Genomic DNA, 20,370 nt, shown 5'->3' with positions numbered 1-20,370 from the left:
GACACTCATGGTGTAATGATTCTTATACCAAATCAAAATGATTCAAATTCATGGAAAAGAAATGCAAAAAACATTAAGCTATTTATGAGAACAATAAGTCAAAAGCTAATATTGATTTATATGACCAGCTGAAAACTTATTTGCACTGCCTGAGAAGAGGTACTAAATAGTATAAAAAATTAATCAATGCACTTTTATTATTCAAAGAAATTACACAATTTAAGATTAACATCACTGAATTTCGGGAACAACTTCTCGAAACATTCTTACATACAAGAGTCGCCTAGAAACAGATATCTTTCATAATTTTGATTAATGTGTGGTTTACAATGCTAACAATAAAAAACAGTTTGGTAGAAATGTAACTCAAAATAAAAACAGAAGCAAGTGGTACTGTCCAGCTTGTGATAAGAATTATTGTATTCCATGTTTTTTTTTCTTCTATTCATAATGCAAAAATACTCTTACTGTTTTTTTTTTTTGGTCTGATAGCCCTAACACAAAGTCCACAAGAGCTGTTATCCTCATTGATTCTAGAGCTGCTCTGTTGGCTATCGTTTCTATCAATCCTATAGCACAGGTCATAATGGAGTGCCGTTATTTTAAAAACCTGGCCTCACTTGAGAAAACTATAGTACTGCAGTGGGTTCCACGCAACAAGAAAGCAGACTTCCTGGCTAAAAAGGGTGCTTTAGTTATGCAAAGAATTTTTCATCCTATACCCTTTCATACTATTAAAAATCTTATAAAAATATCTATTAAAGCCCGTGCTCAGGAAGACCTCTATAACAGGGTTCCAAAAAGTCCTGGAAGAATGCCATCCCAAATTTGTGTATTGGCTCAAGGCATAGAGCAGTGGCTGAATTCCGCCTAGCTACTGGACACGACTGCCTAAGAAATCATCTGTATAGACTCAAAATTGTTCCTTCCCAGATATGCACTCTGTGCAGTTCTGGAGAGGTCATGAACTCTGCACATCTACTCTACTGTGCTACTCTGGGTAAGACTTTTCTCGCCGAACGTTATTGGGAGGCAAGAGTTATGTTAGCATTTTTTGTTGTACTTTATGTTCTTTCTTTTTATTGCTTTCTGCTGTAACTGTTCATAATCTGCCATTAGAAATAAAAAATAAATTCTATTTTTTTGTTTTTTAATTATATCTACTTTTTTCGATAAAATATAATTAATTGGAAATTGTGTCACACGTCATAAAATACCTTCAAATTAGGAAACTTCTGTAAAATCATAACTAGCTAAAATAATTAGTTCACATAGATGGTGGATTTTAAATGTCTGTGTTTAACATTGTAATGTGGCACATAATGGAATCCCATCTATCTCATTGAAGTTATGAGCAAATGCATTCATTGAAAGCCAAGTTTAATATAAAGTGAGAAATGTACACAAAAAAAGTGAAACTGTAAATGTATATTTGAATTACTCTTGAAAGAAAAATTTTAAATAAAATTGCTCCTTTTAACTAAAACCAGAAATTAGCATAAAAGTGTATCCCCTCTATTCATTGCTTACTTTGTGCAATTTATATATTTTTTTCCAGTTATTTTTCTGTTGATAATTTTTATTACACAATTTCTCTAGCGAACTTACATATGAATTGGTCATAAAATTTTTCTTCAGTAATTTATAACAGTATTTTTAGAAAATACTATTTGGCTGTGTAAAACAATGAAAAGAAAAAAATAACAATCATTTGCAAGACAAGATTTTTTTATTTAATAAAAATGTATATGAAATATTTTAATTATCTTTCTTAGAAAATATTACAGTGCACATAATTCTCTAGTAGTACTTTTAAAACCACTAAAAAAAGCCACAATTGTTAAAACTCTTATTAATAATAAACTAATTAGTGTTTTCTATTAAAAATCTGTAGAAATTTATTCTTCATACAAACAAGATAATAAATTGGAAACTTTCTCATATGTAAAATAAAAAGTTCTTATCCTGAATTATTATTTTTTACTATTTAATAGCATTTCGTCTAAATTTAACTCTTTGAAGGATGGAAAAATATTCACAAGTAAATGAGATAAAGCTATTTCAAATAAGCTGGAAGAAAAAGGCAACAACTATTTGACTTTCACAAAATTTAATATTTAAAATATGTATATGTTTATAATTTCTTAGTAGCACATTTCATGCTAACAAAGTTATTAGAAGTAAGATATTTCTGTTCATTTACAAAGTTATTGAAACATTTATTTAACGGGTGTTGTTAGTCTGTCTGTACTGAAATGCTAGTCTAAAATAATGACAAAACTTGTATTAATTACATTCTAAGCATGTATGTAATATTAAAAAATAGGGGAGGGGCTTTTGTTGCATATTATTCAAAGAATTCTTACAATCTTTGGCACTTTAAAATTTGCTTGTCTTATGTTGTCAACTTTGTTATGGACCCTATTGTAGGCTCACTAGTGTTCAAGGAAAACTGGTTGTAACTTTTCTAAAAGGATATTTGAAAACTCAACACATTCATCTTTCCCATTTAATTTCCCTCTGAGAATTACCAATATAATTCCCAGTAGAGAAATTTCTTACAGAAAGAAACATTTAGAAACTTTATTACCAATTATTTTTACAAGCTTTTTCAGGAGGCTTCTAAGCTTATCCCCAGTGCAAATATCAATTTTATGACAATTTTAAATCAATGTTGTTGTTTTTTTTTTGGGGGGGGGGGGTTATTCTAAATAATTTATGATAAGATGATAAAACTTCAAGATGAAGTAACACATGATGGAGAGGAGAAACGCCTTTACAGACTTAAAGGCCTCGAACAACCATATGACTATTGCAAATGTATTATACAAATTTATGGAACAGTTCATGGTTAGAAATTGAAAATTTTTAAGTCTCAAAAAAAAAAAAAAAAAAAAAAAAAAACACTTGATTGAGCTTTATTCCTAACTGCTATGGATGGTTGTTGTACTTAAAATAAACCAATGTAAATGAAGCGCAAAAGAAAAATATTTAAATGACTTCACAATTTTATTCAACTACTCTTATGAACAACAAAACAATTTTTTTCTGTGATGACTTTGTGAACAATTCATACATACAACTTGATGGGATAATTCAATAGAAAGTTATCACAGTGAAATATTAAAAATGTCAAATATACATGAAAGAAAAATATTACTGAAAACTAAAACCACCGTAAATAATTCAACACATTGAAGCACACTTCGTCTAGTATAATATCTTTATAAAATCTTCTTTTAATTCCCAGAAGTAATTTCATCTGCGAAACAATGAGTTATAAATCTGCATTCTGGAACAGCGTAGTCATGAGGCATCGGTAAGTGTTTGAGAGATTGAGACAAACTAGTTGAGGAACTAGAGCTTTTATTTCTAGTTGCTTGTAAGATACAAATTGACCTTAAAATAGTTGCAGTCTTTTTAGCCATTTCTGCAACACTAAGACTGAAAATAAAAAGAAAACTTTATTATAATCAGTTCAGAGATTTGTAGAAAAACATTACAAAAAGGAAAATAAAATTATCTACATAAAAGTCTGCCAAAAATTAACATGAAGGGTGATTTATTTTTGTACAAGAAAATTAAAAAAGAACTTTCAACTTCAATGAAACATTTTTTTTTTATTACTGACATTGTAGAGAATGCCTCATAAAACAACCTAGCACCCCAAGGCACAGACAATAATTTAAGACAAAATCTATGAGACACTTTACTACAAACTTATAGGTTTGGAATTCTGTACTTGTCACAAAGTAAGAATACATCATTAATTTTTAAATTCTTAATACATAAAAACAAAAGTTATTTTTAATTGAATAACCAACAGAACTGAAGTTATTATTTCATGAATAAGTTTTACTTTCATGTGTCATGCAATTTTTTATGATATATATATTCTTTTTTTTAGTATAAAAATTCACACAAATTTTTTGATAAATTGGGTTGAATAGTGCAAGAATATATTAAGTATGTGCAAGTAAAAATTAATATGATCTAGATAAGCAGATCAAACGGTGCTATCAACTGAATTAAACCGATCACAGTGAACTTGAAAATAAAACTCCATAAGAGAGTTAATTTGGTTGAGTCAGAGTTAAATTAATTCAAAATTCTATAGATTATCTACTTGCATTATAGAAATAAATAAAACATATTTGTTGCAATGGAAAAACGAGTTCACAAATGTAACTAAATTAAAATACATTTATTAACTTGTTTAAACTCAGACACTCATTAAAATTCAAATGTAAAGCATTTGTGAAAAAGCTTGTCATGAATCGACCTAAAGCTGGATAGATTTCATATTCTAAAAAGTTTTTTTTCTTTTTTATTAAACACATTACCATATAAATTCTAATACTGCATAAAAATGATCTAAGGATAGGAATAACAGATATTAAGAACATTTGGATAGAATGCAAGGGATTTTTCGTTTCTTGCATTTTCTCTTCCATTTAGCAATTTTATTTTTTTCAAAACTTAGTTATAAATCCTTTTTATAATTTAAGTGTCTATAGATTTTTTTAATCCTCACTTTTTCTTAAAATGAAAAAAAGAAGTTAGAATTTTTTAACTTCAAAATTTTATTTTTGCAGTAAAGCATTTTTATTTTTTTTCCTTATCATAGTTTATAGTTTCTTAATTTTATCTAAAAGTAGATACAGTCAAACCCCGCTATAGTGAACTCCCGGATATAGTGAACGAAATGTTCGGTCCCGTGCCTTGCTATACACGCATAATGTTATTTTTTATGGATATAGTGAACCAAAAAAGTGAGGAAGTTGGATATAATGAACTTTTTTCTATTTTCGACTAATTTTTTTCCCATTTTTTTTTTGTAATAATTTGGAAATTTCTTCTTCAAAATAAATACATATACCGATTTTTAAAACCATCTATAGAGGGGAATGTATAGCATTTTTTCTTGTTTGCTTCTTTTATCTCATTTTTCTATCCCTAAACAAACCAAGGATATGTTTCCAAACCAGGCAGATGATGCACCTGTAAGGTGTCAGTGGGATCAATATGCATTTTCTGTCAGAGGGAATGAGTAATTATTCATTATTGATCAAAGAGTTGGACACCAATATGTGTTGATAAGGCCCTCATTTCAACTTCTTCTTGCTCTCAGTTCAGTTAAAAAAAATCCTGCAAACAAGTGTCTTAAATTTAAATATGGTGATCAGAAAACGTAAAACGTTCTCCATTGATGATAAAATGGGCAAAATCAGAAAAATTGAAAATAGATACAATCAGGCTGATATTTGCCGGGAATATAAACTATCCAAATCTGCAGTTTGTAACATATGGAAAAATAGGCAATTAATAATTTCTGCTCATGAAAAAAAATTTAGATGGCAGAAAAAAGTTGAGAAAAGCAGATTACAATAATGCTGAAGAATCATTACTGAAGTGGTTCACCATTCGAAGAAGCCGCAATCTTCCAGAATCTTTACAAATGTCAATGAATTTGCTAAGCGACTTTATGAGAATACTTTTATGTGCTCGAATATCAGGTTAGACAGGTTTAAAAAGCGGAGTAGCAAAAATTCTGAGAATTATCTGAGAATTGGGAAGTGTTCACAAAACGAACACTTGTACACAAGACGAAGAGTAATGAAAAATAACACATCTTTTGTTACTGCATAATATTTTTCAGTCATTTATTTGAATAATGTGTAATAAAAGGAGGAATTTGAGAACCATTAGTTAAATTGCCTGCGTAACGGATATAGTGAACACCCGGTTATAGTAAACCAAAATTTCGGTCCCTTGAAGGTTCACTATAGCGGGGTTTGACTGTATTATGAAAATAACTTTGCTTTGATTGTGGTGCGACATATTTGTCCAGAGTTAAAATAGCAAACTGGTAAAATGAGATTTCAGGCACTGTATAAATTAGATTTTTAGTTTCTCTCCTGTTTTCTTCCACTTCGTAATTTACCCTTTTAATAATTTCAATTTAGCTATTATTGAGTCTTATTTATTTCTAATATCTTTAAGAACTATTATAGCTTATTTTCCTGCTATCTTAGTTATTTTTATACATGCAGTAATTCTGATATACCTTTTATTTTTTTATTGTTTTCTTCTTGTTTCTTGAGTTTTTTTTTACTTTGCAATTTCAGTTTAATTTTTCTTAAGAAACTTTTGCTTTTAGTTTGGCTAGACATTTTCAGTTAAGGTAATATAAACAGGATCAATAAGGTAATATATACAAGATTTTGGGCATTTAAAAAAAAAAATATGACAGATAAATATGATATTTTTATGTATCTCTATTGTGTTTTTCTCTTTTTTTCCAACATGGTAATTTAATTTATATTTAACTTTCATTTCTATACACAACTATTATAGACTTCTTTTTTGTCTTTGTCACTGTTTGGGATATATAACCAGGGGTGATTGTGAGCCCAAGTCAAAATTCCGGAAAATTTCTTGAGTAAAAAAAAAGTTTAAAATTTGAACAAGGTTTTTTTCCTTTTTCTCACTATTTCTTAGTTTACTTAAAATATATTTAATATTTTACACATACCTATGATGACCTGGAGAAGTAATTGAAATTTACAAACATGTCTTTCTTTCTTGAGTTTATGATAATAAATATTTACTGATAAAAAATGAATATTAATCTTGGATATAAGTTTATAAAGTAGGCTCTCCCTCACAAACAAATAAAATAAACTGTGTTTTTAAGTTCCACCGAAATAAAAATTTGATTTCCGGAAACTTTCGTGATCAATGATTTTTTTTAAACGTCTGAAACTTCGATCTCCGTAAACTTCCGGATCACAGTTAGCGAAAAATCCAGAAATCCGGATTTTTTCCGGAGCACAATCAGTCCTGGATAACTTTATTTTTCTGGAAAATAGGGTAACATTAAAAATTAACATTTTCAGTGCTCAAATATCAAGAAATAGTAGATTTCTGTACATTTCCTTTAGTCAGGTTATGACTGTATTTTGAAAACTAAATATTATTAGGCCAAAACAAAAACTTTTTCTAAATTTTACGTAAGCAAATGTTTAAAATGAAGTTGCATAATTAAAATTTACCTGTCTTTTAATGAAGAAATAGGTATACTTGATAATCGTTTACATAGGCACACAACTTCTGGCGCAAACTTTTCTAAGTCATAAGCACTAGCTTCATGCTAAAGGAATAAATAAAAAAAAAATCATATAAATTTACATAAATAAAATTAAATTCTACAAACAATGTTGATGGCTAAGCAGAAAAAACAAGCATATTTTGTGACTTTCTTTTCAGATAATAGAAAAAGTTCACTATTATAAGACAGGTGAACTATAAAAATGAATTTTTAAAGTAATAAAGCAAAATGGTGGCTGAACAATATTTTATAAAGCCTTTTTTTTTTTTTTTTTTTTTTGACGAGTATGACTGAACCATCAATATGAGCAATTTAAAATGGATTTCTTAGGATGAAAAACTTAATTTTTTTAAATTATATATGAAAATAGCCATAGAAATATCCAGGAGTTAGATATACCAATTATTGTAATAATGAATTTTAAACATATTTCAAAATTTCCAGCAACTGGATAAAAAAAATAAAAGAAACTACATAACAAAATGAATTAATACGATCAACTTCTGTAAAGGACATTAGATTAAAATTTAAGTTAAAGTGAAATTCACAATTTTAAAATAAAATTACCAGGAATTAGAAATTAAAACTGCATAACAAAATAGATTAATCTTATTAACTTCTGAAAAGAATTTTATTTAAAAATCCATCGACATAAATACGCAGTTTCAAAAAATAAATAAATAAATTTCTAACTGTATGCAATGAATAGTGAGAGACCTATCAGAAAATAACATTTGCGTCATTTTTGAAATCGAAAAAGATAATTTTTGAAAATGCTATAGGAGTTTAATCCCTTTCAAACAATATTGTACCACACATAAAGCTTATCAACAGTAAATACAACAATAAATTACAAAAAATTATGTATTCATAAGATAGTGAATTGAAAATACAAAAATTTAAGAGTATTTATTTACATAAATTTAACTTACACTCAAAACTTCTTGAACAACCTGGCACATATGTATATAGTCCAAGTAAACTTGCCCACCACTATTCCAATCTTGAATGGTACAACTTCTTTCAGGAGGGGAAAGTTCATTCAAATACCTCATAAGAAATTCAAAGTCTTCTGAAATTTTACAGAAAAGAAAATATTTTTATTTGAATTCAAATATAAATTGTACTTATCAATAAGGCTCATTCATAAAATTCATCAATTTAAAGGATATTATACATAAATATATGATAAATAAAGCCCATTAAATTAATTTTAATTGATCTAAATATTTCTTTCAGTTAAAATCATCAATAAATTCCATAAAATAGTTGAGAATTAAAGTTTTCTAATAAAAAATATCTGGCTCTATATTAAACAAAAGTATTATAATTACGATAACTTATTGTAATAAAATATTAGCTATTCTTTGCTCAATTTTATTTGGTATTCAGTTAAATATTGGACATTGTTTCGTAAATTAGGCATATTTAATCCTTAAATAATCAGTTTTTTTTCTCAATATCTAAAATTTAGAGTGCAAAAAATTTATGAATAATTTCTGCATGCAATTATAAAACTTGTTTATTTAAAAATCATGCAACATAAAAATCAATTTTTACAAATATTTATAATTTCTTTTTACATAATTTAATAATAGTTAAAACATTGTTTAAAATATAAGGTACTGAAAATTTAAAGGGAATTGGTCAAATAATTGAGAAATTGAACTTTAATTAAGAGAAAGTAAATTTAAGTGTCTGATTTCGTAACTGCAATCATAGATTAATTAACATATTAAAATTTAGCCTCTTAAGCTATGACGATTGCATTGGTACATGACAATTCAATCAATAGATCTAAAATTAAGGTGGTTTTAGCATATTTGCTTATAACAGACAGAAGGACTGTATATGTTAAGGACTGTATAACAGACAGAAACATTCAGTGCTAAATCTTCTAATGCATAAAGAAGCATAATGTCTAACCTAAACTGTTGAAAATATAACAAATTTTTATCAATTTGATGATCCTTATCTCTTGATTCAGATTGCCACGAGTTTGTCAATGGGAATAATATTTGAACTAGCTTCATTAGATTTTTAAGGATGACATACCAGGATGGTAAATGTTCTTTGTTTTAGAGAAAAGTACTAAAGAGTTGGGGAAAAATATATATATTTTTGTTCAAAGTATGGAAAAATTGCAATGATCTTTTTCTTTGACCTATACAATGCTGTAATGAGCTTAACTACAAATTAGAGTACAATTTTATTGGCTTATTATTTTTTTAAAGTTTTAATTCATAATATTTTTATCCTTTTGTAATTTGATAATGTGCTTTAGATGTATTTTTCTTTTCGAAAAATGAACAATATCATCCTTAGGTCATCAAGTTTTTTAACATTATAAAACAGCACTCAAATTGATAATGAATATGTATTAAGTTTCTCATTTTCAAACATAAAGACTTTCTGAGAGAGAATAATTTTAAGCACATAAACCACTTAAATCACAACAAATTACAATATTTTTAATAAACAGTTCTGAAATTCTGAAGGTATGGCCCAGATGAGTGTATACAACATACTCCTATTAATATATTTTTAACAGAATTCTACTGAAACATAAATTCAGCAACATATGAGCAAGGGCTTTTAGATGGTCCTAACCTTCTTTATAAAAACTTGTAACATGTTTATTAAATGTATTATCCTAACATCTCGTTTGATGTTTAAATTACTAACAACCACTTATCCATTTTTTCCCCACCATACAGATAAATCTAATATAGCTTGCAAAATTTATAATAATGTTTAAGTAAAAAATAAGATTTAAATTGAGTTTTGTACAGAATGAAATATAAAATAACAAAAACTTAACTTCAAAATCAAAAACTTTATTAATTACCATTAATAACAGCGTTTGAGACCAGATATTTTAAGACAATTTTATGACTTTTACTCCAACATCCTGCTTTTAGCAAATACCAAGCTTCATCAGCCCTGTTCCCTTCATTGCCAGCTCTAATTGCCTAAAAACAAGAATAATTAAGCACATTTAAATGATATATGCCAAGCGTCCATTTATTTTTGGTATAAAGAAAAAAGTTGCAGCACAAGCATTTAAGAATGATGATTCATTTCTTAAAGATTTCATTAAAACTGATAATTTTTTATTAATTAAGAGTAAACTGATTTCAATTATAGTTTAAAACACTACAATCAACATAGATGTCTTAAACATGCAAAATTGACCCCCACAATCAAAATAATTCTTCCTTGCATATAAATGAGCACCGATGTACTTTCCATAAGGACAAAAACTTCATTCAAATTATATATCAAGTCAGTTTAGCCAAATTATATAACAAAGCGACAATATAAAAATAATTTAAAGACTCCATAAGGTCAGAGTTTTCAGTAGTAACTATAAAAGTTATCAAGCCCTTTCAGTATTTTTACAAGAAAATGTGTTTCAGCAATTTTAAGACAAAATGAAATAATTAAGTGTTAAAAAACAATTGATCACTGTCAACTAAACTGCCTAAAAATGATAAACTGTAATGAATGCCAAAAAATAATTTATTAAAACTCCAATTCAAAATATTTCTTTTAAAAAATAATGTAATTTGAAAGACTATGTGAAAATAGCTCAAAAAACAATTGAAAAACTACTTAGACTAATGGTATCATCAAGTAAAAAAGTGCTAACTTATATGTGTAATGTATTTATATGTATACCGTATTAAGTATATAGTAATTTCATAAACCTTGGAAAAATTGCTCAAAATTTTTAAATAATGAGGATAAATAATTAGAAAATGGCTTGAATTTACAATGGAATCATAATATATACAGAGTAAAGTAGCGTATCTGGAATGGGTGGGAATTCCAGAAGTCCGTATAAAAGATTTTTCCGTATAATAGACCCCCAAGGTAAACAAAGCTTAAAATGATCTAATAAACGATCTGAATCTGAGAAGCAGAAAATAAATAATCATTATGTTTAAGGAATAATGTTTTAGTATTAGAATATCTAATCAATCAAATATAAAATATGCACTAGAAAAAAAATATTATTGTTGAAAATATAGAAAACAAAATTTGACAGTTATGAAAATATTAATCCGCCATTTCGAACTAAAACGATTCAAGCAGGAAAGGGAAATTCACGTCATTCTGGAACAAAGCTTAAAATGATCTAAATCTAAGAAGCAAAAAATAAATAAACATTATTTTTAAGGGGAATAATGTTTTAGTATTAGATTATCCAATCAATCAAATATGAAATATTAGAAGAAAAAAATTATTGCTTAAAACATAGAAAACGAAAAAAATTGGACAGTTATGAAAATAATAATCCGCCATTTTTAACTAGAACGATTCAAGCAAGAAAGGGAAATTCTCATCATTCATTAAGGTGGGTAGGTGGAGGAGAAAAATTCATTTCCTCTTTATTTGTGAAAGAAAATAAGTGTAAAGAGGAGATCATTCAAGTTGAGGGCGGGGAAGTGACAAATTATTGTTTTCTATCAATCAAACATAAAGACGGGGCACGCTGATGGGATTCTCTTTATTTTTTCTTGCATGACTGAGAGAATCTGCTAAAGAAAGAATGTTACCCCCTTCCCCCCGCCTCCTAAATATTACATGGTATGGGGAAGAACAAATGTTTCTCAAGGACATGTATCCTTTTAGACCTATTAAAATTTTCCATTTTGACTCCCCCTCCACTTTAACGCTTGCCATGTTTACCCTTTTCTTTCAATAAAAAGGTTCCAGGAAATGCCTCTTTTACTAGCCAGCTGCATAGGAAATGAGGGGGGAGGGGATTCAGTTGCAGTCTTTTGAAAACAAATCTCCCTCTTTTCCTGCATTCCAGACTAGAAGCGTCACTAACGGTCACTCAATGGTCTTGGTAGATCTTCTCTTCCCCTTTGTGATTTATGGGTTCAACGCATAAATCAGGGGTTCAGTGCAAGTTAGAAGAGAAAAATTGTGAAAGGGCCTTTTTTCTTTTTTTTTTTTTTAAAAAAAAAGAAAAGAAAAGAAAGGGGAAGATGAAGAGATGCTTGTTAATTTTGATCCTTAAAAAGTGTCCGGGGATTCGATCCTTCCAGAAAAGGGACATCCGGATATGGGACGTTACACTGTATAATTAATGCAAATAGTAATAAATTATATTCAAAAACTTGTTTAGTAATAATATGGTAATAAATATTTTGGAATTAGAATATCATTGGAAAATACCCAAAACACGTTAAACAACTGCTGGAGGAAAAAAACTACCAAAATGCAATTTTCCGTAGAATGGGTAATAATTTCTGTAGTCCGTAGTAACAGATGAAATTGTGTAGAAACTACAGCAAATCCATAGAAGTTGCAATCGGTTAACTGAAAATTTTTTGTTTAAGTGACGATCATTTTGCCTCAGTAATAAAATTATGTATTTTAGTACAGTAAATTTTAAGAGTGGATTTTAAATGAAAAAAATATATATATTTCCCTAGTTAGCCTGTCCATTCGAAAAACTAGGTGTAGGCGTCAGTTAGGGATCATTCGAGTGAATTCTGCATGGGTTTAGGCGATTGACTAACTCAATCTGAAGAAGCTGAAAATTTATATAAATTAGTTTATTTTACCTTAGCTTCATAAATCCATTGCTCAGGAATCAAAAGAGATTCAAGCAAAAAAGTTTCTTTCACAGACATCAGCTTGTTTTGTTCAAGGGAAACATGCCGTAATAAAATATCTTTCACAGTCTTAGTTCGCCTATAAAGTAGAAATTGATGTTATTAAGTTTCAAAAAGCTTATTACAAAAAATAAGGCTAATTTTGTGATATTAAGAATAACTTATAAACTTAAGATTACTTGATCTTATGATACATTTTAAAAGTCTTATTGTTGGAAGGTAAGAAAATACATAAGTACTATTTCATGATTTTGTCAGAACTCAGTACACAAAAAATTAAATTAAGAATGATTTCAAGAAAAGAAAAAAAAACGATTCTTCCCCATTGCTTTTCTTTTGTTTCTCAAGAAAACATTTCTCATTAAAATATACAATAATTCCAGAGGAAAATTGTACAATTTAAAAATTATAAACATTTTAAATAGTGTTGATGAAAATTTTGTTTAGCAAATATTTCTTGTGATATAAATTATGATGCCATAACTTCCATCAGTATTAAGTCAACCTTTCTTGATGAAAGCAGGCCTATTTATAATTAATCCCATTTATTTTTAACAAAAAAGTAAGATGTTTAATCATGGATTTATAAGATTTTACAATAACCTGTGGTCTCCTTTCCAACTCATATTTTAAAATACTCTTTCAACAAATAGACATTCAAAAATTCAATAAAAGACATTATAAAAATTATAAATTTCTTTTAAAAAATTATTAATCAAAAAAGGTAAAACATATAATGATAAACAATTCAGTACATTAGCTGAAATACTTAAATCTCTCCACCCCTCAAAAAAAGTTTATATTTAAAAATATGATAAGCAGCAGGAAACTGCTATAAAGATTTGGCAGAGGACATTATTATAGCGTTAAATATTAAGTGAGATATAGAAATACTATAAAAAAAATCATTAGAGCACTGGCTTTTATAAAATTCTAACAAATGCATTATACAATAAAAATTTAATACAATTAAGAGTGCATGTGTACAACAATATATGGTTACATGTATCAAAATACATAAGGTAAAATATTGAATTACCAAGTTGCATCAGGATGATGAAGAATAACAAATACGGACCAGTGCCACATATCTAGGGATTCCAACTGAGAAGCAAAATTTGAATGAAGAGTACATGCCAAATCAGAGGGAATATTAAAACCGATTGAGGTAAGAGCTAAATGCAATAACCAACTGCAAAACAAATATATTTATTAGATGTAACAAATGCACTTTGACAATAAAGAACAAATCTATTTATATATGTAAATGCTTAACATAAAAATTATTTCTCAAATGTTTATATTGATTATTAATCTATTTGCTTTTATAACTAACTGAATAGAAAGTGCAAAGGTAAAATTTTTTATATTTGACAAATTAAAAAAAAAAAAGTTCTAGAAAAGTATTTAGTACAAAATGAAATGAATTTTATCATTAGAAATTCTTACCTTAATCTATAATCAAGATGGTCCGTTGTATATGTTTCTGGCATCAATAAGAGCTCAAAGCGATAACTTCGATCACAGTAGAGTTTTAGAATATGGTAACATGTATCATATTCAGTTATTGAATAATGATCTTCTGATTCTATTTCAATTCCTTCCACGTAAGATGGGTAAGGAGGTGATGAATACTTGCTCTAAAGATAAATTTTCAGAAAAAATTTACTTTTAAGACAATACATTTAAAACCTAATACAACATACTAAATTTAGTAAAAATGAATCCTTTTTAATAAATCAAAAGTAAAGTATGTGTAACAATTTAAGCAAGAGCTACATCATAGCTTGTGCTTTTAATTAAACTATTCTAAGTGAAAATACATTCTATAAAGGAAAATATGAAATAATTAATAAAATGTTGGGTACTTAATTTACAGAAATGTAAAAGTAACCATACTTGCCAACATTAGAGAAATAAAATAACCGAGATTTTACTAGCAATATTTTTTTAGGTTAAGAGTAAAATTTTGATACATCATGCATAATCATGCAAGTTAAAAAGAGAAATTCAAAATTGGAAATAATATAAGCAATCGCATTTAGCAAAGTAAAAAATATGTATATAAATCTTAATCTAAAGAAGATTTTTTAGACGGTCAGAAAATATAGTCTTCGTTAAAAAACAGGAGACTTGGCAGGTATGAGTAACCCATGTTAAAATATTTTTTAGTTTTTGTATTCATTTTCAGCATTAGAGAGGAGAAAAAAAGAAGAAAGATTGAAAATAACATTCAACTCAAATTACAAAAAAATATACAAGCATGTGAAACTATTTTGCACAAAAAATTATTTACATAGTCATTTAGAGTTTTCACTATATATGTACATTCACAATTCAACAAACTGCTAAGCTTTATAAAGAAAATAATTAAAAAAAACTATGATTATAAAAAATAAAGTAAAACAAAATACAGCAGAAATAATAAAAAATAGGCACATAACATTTTATTTTATTTTTTCTCCGGAAAACATCATTGCAATTTTTAATATTTTAATACAAATATTTTGATCAACAATTAAAATTCTGATTAACAATTTTAATAAAATTTCTTCACTTTGAAAAAGCTAATAATGATTAAATTTTATTTTAGCCTTTTTTAGACTTTGCAGAGTTAAAACAACTTCTAAAACAATTAGAGCAAATTTCGGAAATTCTGCAACGAATTGAAAGAATCTCATGCCTGTTATTTATTCAAGATGTAACAATAATCAATAAGAATGCTTACCTCAAATGACTTATCATATTGATTCACAGCTTCTTGAATACTAGAATTAGGGTTACAGTGGTACCTAAAACAAACATTATTAATTAAATAAAAGTATTTTAGAAGATTAAAATATTGATAAATTAAATAATACATGAATAACAGAAAGGCCACAAACATTAATTTTAGAAGTTTACTATATTTTAAACTCTTGCATAAATGCAGGATTCCGACTCAATTTTCCTGACTTTTTCAGGTTTCATCAGGTAATTTTAAACGAATATCCAGACCATATTTTATCTATATTATGCAATTTTTGTTATCAGATAACTTTGACTTTTTTTTTTGGTACACCAAATGTCAAATATTATATTTTGTAAGCAAATATATATAAAAAGAAATTTTATATATATATGTAAATATATATTAATTCTATTGCGACTTTTGATTTCCAGGATCTCTTCAATAGCATTCCTCTTTCTAGACTAAAATATGTTTTTTTGAGGTATTACTATGATTTTAAAAATATCCTTAATTATGATTTTGATTATTGGGAAATTATAATTAATTTTTGTCTTTTTCATAATTATCTTTACAATGGAAAATATATTTTTATTCAAATTTATGGAATTCCACATGAATCTTGTTTTTCATCTCTGTTAGCTAACTTATTTCTATACTATTATGAAAAAAATAATACTCTTAATATTAAATTTGTTTTTAGATTTAATAATGATTTATTTATCTTCATTTTTCAAGATAATACAATTTTGTTTAATAATATTTACCTCGAGGAATTAATCTTGCTTCATAATCATGATGATAGCATTAATTTCAATTTTTTGGATTTAGGCATTAAAGAAATAAGAAAATAACTGCATTGTTGATTTATATGATAAAAGAAATTATTTTTATTTTAATATAAAAAAACTAATTACCAGGAATTCTAATGTTTTAAAAAAATTAATTTACATACCATTTTTAATCAAATGAATAGAATTAAAAGAATATGTAGTAATGTTTATTTATCCAAAAAACAAACTCTTTCAAAATTTGACAATAAAACAAAAAAACAATCAATACCTAACTAAGTTCTAGATAAAATCATTGAGTAAATTGTTATTATTATTAATAAAAACGTTGTTAACTAAATTTAAATTTTTACCAAATGCAAATCCAATTCGGGAAAATCTGAGGCTAACAAACTGTTCAAATCATGTTTCTTTTTTTTTTATAATTTTCTAAAATTATTATCCAGTATAATATTATTACCCTACCCACATCCATTTTCAGGTCAATCAAAGGTAACTAACAAATCAAATGCTTTTCAGTACTGCAGTAAGAACGCGTCATAAAAGATCCCTCTATTTACACTTCAAACTCCACTTGCGCTTCTGTTTTCATATTTTGTTATCTGGCATTCTTACTACGAAAATATTTCAAATCATTCTTGAAAGATTCTGGTATGCGTAAGTTCATTTGAATTCACTTGTTGTTTGATAAATTATATTTTGTGCTGTATTTTTCTTACATTTTATTTTCTGCTTTTTGTTTAATTTCGTATATATTTTTTACTTAATGAGTTCTATTTTCGTTTCAATTTTTTTGAGTGCTTCTCACACTATTGTATTGATATATTTTGCTTTGGCTATATTAATACAATATTAGAAAGCACTCCTTTTTACGGATATAAGGAGACAAAATAAAGAAAAGATATCTCTTCATCACCTCACACAATTATATCTGCAAAGAGGATAGAATAAATAAAAGCATATTAAATATACATTAAAGGTAGTTGAAATACAACATAAAATTAGAGACTAAAAATATGTTCTTATTTTCATTCCAAATTAGAAACACTGCATACATTAGTAACACGGAAAGCATAACATAAATAAAAATTCTTATTTACCAAAGCTCTAATGAGAGAGCTTCTTTCCAACTTAAATCTTGACAGCAGTTGATGGAACAAAATTTATTTTCCCATACCAACATTCCAGATAATAGTGTATAAATAAGTATTCTATCTTCACTTATGAATTTACATGCCTAAATATATAATAACAAAGAATATTGAGATTAACAAAATAAAAATAATGAAGTTTGCAATTATACTGCTTATAACATTTTTGATTTATTCCTAATTAATGGAAATAAGTAAATATATCACCTTAGTTTAAAACAAATAAAGGTTTAAACTCATGAAAATATCAAATATTTAAATTTTTACCATTACCTAAATTCTAATTTAATAAACTATTTTAAACCATATATCTATAGGTTTGTCATCATGAGAAGTAAGTACAATACATCAGTAAATTGTTAGTCGCTAATTAAATATCAAATTTTTTTTTGGTAAGAGATACTTTTTACTGTAACATTATTTCAACACTTTATTTCAGGTTTGAAATTATGACATACTAACTAACAAGTGACCCTTTCTTTATGATATTTTAAACTTAAAACTTTTAATTTTTATTAGTAAACAATAAAGGTTGGTTGATTTGATAACACATGAGGCAGGTACAACTTTATGGTGCCTAATTCAAACAATATATAATACTTAATTTAAAAAAATATATTATGTAAACTATGCCTAATGCAGAGAAAAAGTAACAAAAGAGTATTAAATAGAAGGGGAAAATACTAAGGTGCATGAACATTGAACAAAGTTAACCAATGTAGTTAGGTAATAGATGTGGTAATAATTCTTTTGAATTGCTATCTCAATAAGTAGATGCTATCTCATCAGGTAAAAAGATGGTGTTTTTGTTCAAATTTATATATATATATATATATACACAGTGAATTCGTGATAACTCGAATCTGAAAGGACTGACGAAAAACTTCGACATATCGGAAGTTCGACTTACCGTTAGTTTCGGTTTTGGACTTTCAAAATATTGTCAGATTATTTAATTAATGCTTATTAATTACAAAACTTCTAAATGCTTACAATATTTAAGGTCATTTTTCTGACAAGCCATTTACTATAAGACTGTTTGAAGCACTTTATGATACCCTGGTCCATCGGCTGCAACTTTGCTGTTGTGTTTGGCGGGAGAAACTGCAAGTTTACGGCTTTCAAATTAGGTAGATCACTATGCGCTGAATTTCCGATTTAGCGAAGAATTTCCGATCCAATTTTCTTACATAGTCTTCAAATAATACTGATGTCATCCAAAACTTTTTGTTAGATTTGCAATCCAAAGGATACGCTTTTACATTCTTGAAACATCGGGGATTTCGGTATTTACCGATAACAAGTAAGGGCAATTTCTCTGTCCTGGACGCATTTCGTTCAACTAGGACAGTCAAACGTTCCTTGCACATTTTGCCCCCCTGAGCAGTTTTCATCCTTAAACATCATAGTCTTATAGTCTCATCATAGTTTATTTTTTAAATGTCTTGGAAGACATTTAAAAAATAAACCCATTTCATCAATATTGAAAACATCATTTTCACTGTATCCTTGAAGTAAATTTGGTAACGTTTCATTTAACCTCTGTTCACATACTTCAAGAGGGACAGCTTTAGCTTCTCCATGAAGAGTGCGAAAGACATTGTGTGTGTGTTGCAAAGAAAGGGGCAAGATATCAACTCCAAGGTTTTTTTTTTCTTGCTTTAAGAGATCCAAAAAAATCGAGTTAAAGGGAGTAAAATTCGAGTAATCGAGAATAATTAACATGAAATTGAAGATAAAAGGGTCGGGATCTCATAAAAAAATCGAGTTATAGTAATATTCAAGTTTCGTACTTCGAGTTATAGCGAATTGACTGTATATAGTTTGCTGCTAATATGAAAAAAAAACTTAAGATTTTTAATACCAAGTTTACCTAAATTTTTTGTTAACAAGAATAAAATTAAATAAACAAAAAAAAAATCCATTAAAATTTAAACACTGTATCATCAATTATGTAATTGTGATAAAAATTAGACAAAAACGTAATGTTAATTTAAAAAAAACACACACACACAAATAGAATTTATTAACTACTTACATCACTTTCTTCCCAGTTGAAAAGTTGTTTACTGATCAGATTACGAACAATAGAAGTGCCTTCTGATTGAGCTAGCAGTAGAGATAATCGAAAGTCTCTATGCTCTTGAGCAAATTGAATTGCTTCTTTTGTTTGACGACCAATCAAAGATAAGAAAATTTTCTTTAAATATCCATCCTGGTGGGTGAGAAATATATATAAATATTAAAACAGAAAAAAATACAGCTATTAAATAAAATAAGACTAAAACAAATTAAATCGTAAGTGACCAAGACCAAGTCATTGTAAGTAAATATACAATCAAACTTTGTTCATTTGAACAATAATTTCACAAAATCATTAAGATACAATCATTAAGCAAGATACCTGGTTAGATAATGGTTAAATATCTAACCATGCTTTCTGTTATCAAAAAATAGGAATTTCCTAAGCTTATCCGCAACCCTGTCAAGGGGTTGGAATTACAAGGCTTGCAAGAGTTAACCAAATTTAATACAAATTCAAGTAATAAATTTGATCATCTTGGCACTATTTTTATAAAACTTCAAAGATTATGACTCGTTTAAGACAAATATTAAAAAAAAAAGTAATAAAAATAATTTCCAAACATTAGTTCTAAAAATATAAGAAAATAAAGAGAAAATTTACTTTTGACACATTAGAAATTCTTTTCTTCAAATCACATTCAGTTGATTTTATTAACCAATTAGATAATGCTCGTCTTCTAGCTATTTGTATTGCAAAATTAGAAGTATCTAAAGGGGAAGAAAATATGCAAATATATACACATGCAGCCAACTTCAATATTTTAACATAAACCACATGTAAGAAAAAAAAACAAATAATTGGAAATAGGTAACTAAAAAAACATTAAAACAAATAAGCATTTTAATTATTTTGTTCTATTTATGCTTAGCT

At 27.2% G+C, this 20,370-nt stretch overlaps 1 protein-coding gene across 2 annotated transcripts in view; it reads right to left on the bottom strand.

Annotated features, from left to right (window-relative positions):
• Positions 1–2,990: 2,990 nt before the first annotated feature.
• LOC107445514 (nuclear pore complex protein Nup98-Nup96) overlaps positions 2,991–20,370 on the bottom strand; it is a 70,354-nt gene continuing 52,974 nt past the window's right edge. For both annotated transcript variants that reach the window (XM_043045762.3, XM_087168637.1), the window contains exons 29-39: positions 20,101–20,207; positions 19,453–19,629; positions 17,364–17,500; positions 15,473–15,536; positions 14,194–14,384; positions 13,784–13,936; positions 12,694–12,823; positions 9,960–10,083; positions 8,044–8,183; positions 7,056–7,153; positions 2,991–3,444 (exon numbers count right to left, since the gene is read on the bottom strand). In XM_043045762.3, the coding sequence (XP_042901696.3) occupies positions 3,240–3,444; positions 7,056–7,153; positions 8,044–8,183; positions 9,960–10,083; positions 12,694–12,823; positions 13,784–13,936; positions 14,194–14,384; positions 15,473–15,536; positions 17,364–17,500; positions 19,453–19,629; positions 20,101–20,207 (1,526 nt within the window). In that variant the 3' untranslated portion in view covers positions 2,991–3,239. The remainder of the gene's footprint in view (positions 3,445–7,055; positions 7,154–8,043; positions 8,184–9,959; positions 10,084–12,693; positions 12,824–13,783; positions 13,937–14,193; positions 14,385–15,472; positions 15,537–17,363; positions 17,501–19,452; positions 19,630–20,100; positions 20,208–20,370) is intronic.

This window comes from Parasteatoda tepidariorum, chromosome 7 (assembly GCF_982258835.1).
Source record: "Parasteatoda tepidariorum strain Cologne lab strain chromosome 7, Ptep-v5.0, whole genome shotgun sequence".
NCBI classification, from domain to species: Eukaryota; Metazoa; Arthropoda; class Arachnida; order Araneae; family Theridiidae; genus Parasteatoda; species Parasteatoda tepidariorum.
The sequence above is the reverse complement of the archived record's forward strand: the minus strand, read 5'-3'. Positions and strand labels throughout refer to the sequence as shown.